The sequence below is a fragment of the Solanum pennellii genome, chromosome 7 (genome assembly GCF_001406875.1).
Source record: "Solanum pennellii chromosome 7, SPENNV200".
NCBI lineage: Eukaryota > Viridiplantae > Streptophyta > Magnoliopsida > Solanales > Solanaceae > Solanum > Solanum pennellii.
Genome location: NC_028643.1, coordinates 24,325,489 through 24,327,892, shown reverse-complemented (window position 1 = coordinate 24,327,892; position 2,404 = coordinate 24,325,489). Strand labels below are relative to the sequence as shown.

The following is a 2,404-nucleotide window of genomic DNA, read 5'->3' as shown; positions in this document are numbered from 1 at the left end:
TTGTTAACCCTATCTTAATAACTTTAATTGGTCACTTAATTTCTTCATACAATATCTCTGTTGGTGCTGTATAAAACTTAATATAAAACAAGTTTCCTTTTGTAACTCTTCTATATGTAATAAATGCTTTGTGTAACTCTGGTATTCCACTAATTTCTTCTCCGTCGTATGTATATACTGTACTTAGTAGTCCATAGGTGTAACATGTTTTAGCTAGATTAGCACTAGTTTTTGGTTGTGCCATAAGTCTATTGTATCCTGTAATTTTTGGGTTATATAGTCTTGGTTTGGGTCTTTGGTTTGGTTAGATCTGGGGTTGAGATTTAAATAGGTTTGGATCTCATATATTTTCAATGCATGATTGTGTGATATAATTGTATCTTTTCTTATCAGTCTGTATACTAACTGCGTATGTAGATTGTGGTTCTGTGGGTATATGTTTTTGTGTGTTTAGGGTAAATGGTTTTATAAATAACTTGTTTAAGTTTGTATTTCAGGATTTCTCACTAACTTTCCTGCTTGTACCTGCAGCTGTATTTAGACAAACGTTATGGGTTTTAACGGGTTTCCCATCGTCTCCTTTTATCTCTGGAATTTTATCATCTTCCAATCCACGTAGCTCCGCATTTTTATAGTCATGCTGCTGACTTATATTAGCTTTAGACTTCAGGGTATCTTCATTAGTCTTTAGCTTTTGTATCACATTGTCCATTCTTTCCACTTTTGTACAAAGTGTAGTAATGCCTTTGAATAGCTCTTCAATTGTATCTTCATTTTTGTCCTCAGTTTGAGTATCTTTGTCTTGATAAGTAGTCTGCAACACCATTCTTGTTAGTCTTTATTACTTCAATTGTGAATGTAAAGTTTAATATATTTAATACCAATCTTCTAATTTCTTTTGTTGTTACTGAATCTTGTATTTTTTTGGTTAACCACCATTTGACTTGTTTATTATCTGTTATTACAATAAATTTGTTTATACAATATATGGCTCAAATGCTAATAAACATTTATATACTGAAAATAATTCTTTCCTATTTATTTTCCATTTTATTTCCGTATTTGTATATGTGCTTGAATAATATCTACAGTGATATTCTAGATTGTTATTATTATATCTATATTTCAATACTCCTCCATAACTCTTTTCACTTGCATCAGTTTCTACTATATAAATAAATTTTTTATTTTCATCTGGAAAATATAATTTCGGTAATGTTTTACATGATAATTTTATCTTTTGTATTTGTGTTTGATCTCTATTATCAAAATAATATTCTACATCTTTCTTTAGTTTTTGTTGTAATGGTTTTAAATTTTCTGCTAATTTTGGTATGTATTCTCTTACTTGGTTAACTAATCCTAAAAAGGATTGTAATTTCTTTTTTGTGTTTAATTGTTCATTTGAGGTTATTATTTTCTGTACTATATGCGTTTGCATCTTTATTCTATTTGTATTCCTAGGAATTCTATTTGTTTTTTCATTATTTCTGCTTTCTTTTTGCTTAAACTTATTCCTGAGTGTTGTATTATACATATAAATTTTTCTAATAATCTTATGTGTTCATCTTAGCATGTTGCAAAAATAACTTAGCATGTTGCAAAAATAAAATAGCACCTCAATTTGGTTGCACAGATAGATATTATAAAAAGAAGTATAATAAAAATAAGAACTATAAAAAATATAGATCAACATATAAATATAAAAAAACAAGAAAGAAGTATTACGTAAAAAATTATAAAACTAAAAAACCATATAGACCAAAAAGAAAATTAACGGAATGTACTTGCTATAATTGTGGAAAATTAGGACATATAGCTAAAGATTGTAAATTACCTAAAAATCCAAAGATAAAACAGATATCAGAAATAATTATGAAAAATGAAAAATATACACAAATAGAATATGTCGATTACGATTTCGAAAGTGAAGATAGAATATATGAAATATCAGAAAATGAAATAAGTAATGACATAGAATTAGAATCAGATAATGAACTTTATAATATAGATGACTGCAGCAGATATAAAAATAATAAATAAAGAAGAATGTCAAGATGAAGAAACTTTAGAACAAAAAATAATATTTGATAATAGTATATCTGAACAAATAAAAGGAAAAGAATTAGATCTAAGTGTAGAAAAAATATTAGAAGTACCAAAAATAAAAAATTGGTTTAAAAGACAAAAGGAAGAATATTATGTATGTAACGACCTGTTTAGTCGTTTTGAGCAGCAAATTTTATTTCTGGAAAAACTGGCTGAGTCGACGGATCCCACGATGGACTGTCATGGGCACGACGGACCGTCGTGGGGGTCTCGTTCCAAAACACTTAGAATTCTGAAATTTGGGTACTGAAATCGACTCTCTGAACTTCGTAACGGAATGGCAGGACGGACCGTC

At 28.4% G+C, this 2,404-nt stretch overlaps 1 protein-coding gene across 1 annotated transcript; it reads right to left on the bottom strand.

Moving 5' to 3' along the window:
- Positions 1-493: 493 nt before the first annotated feature.
- LOC107024927 lies at positions 494-826 on the bottom strand. Its single transcript, XM_015225845.1, has one exon. It carries the CDS (start codon positions 824-826, stop codon positions 494-496), a length of 333 nt encoding a protein of 110 aa, XP_015081331.1.
- Between the last annotated feature and the right edge of the window lie 1,578 nt (positions 827-2,404).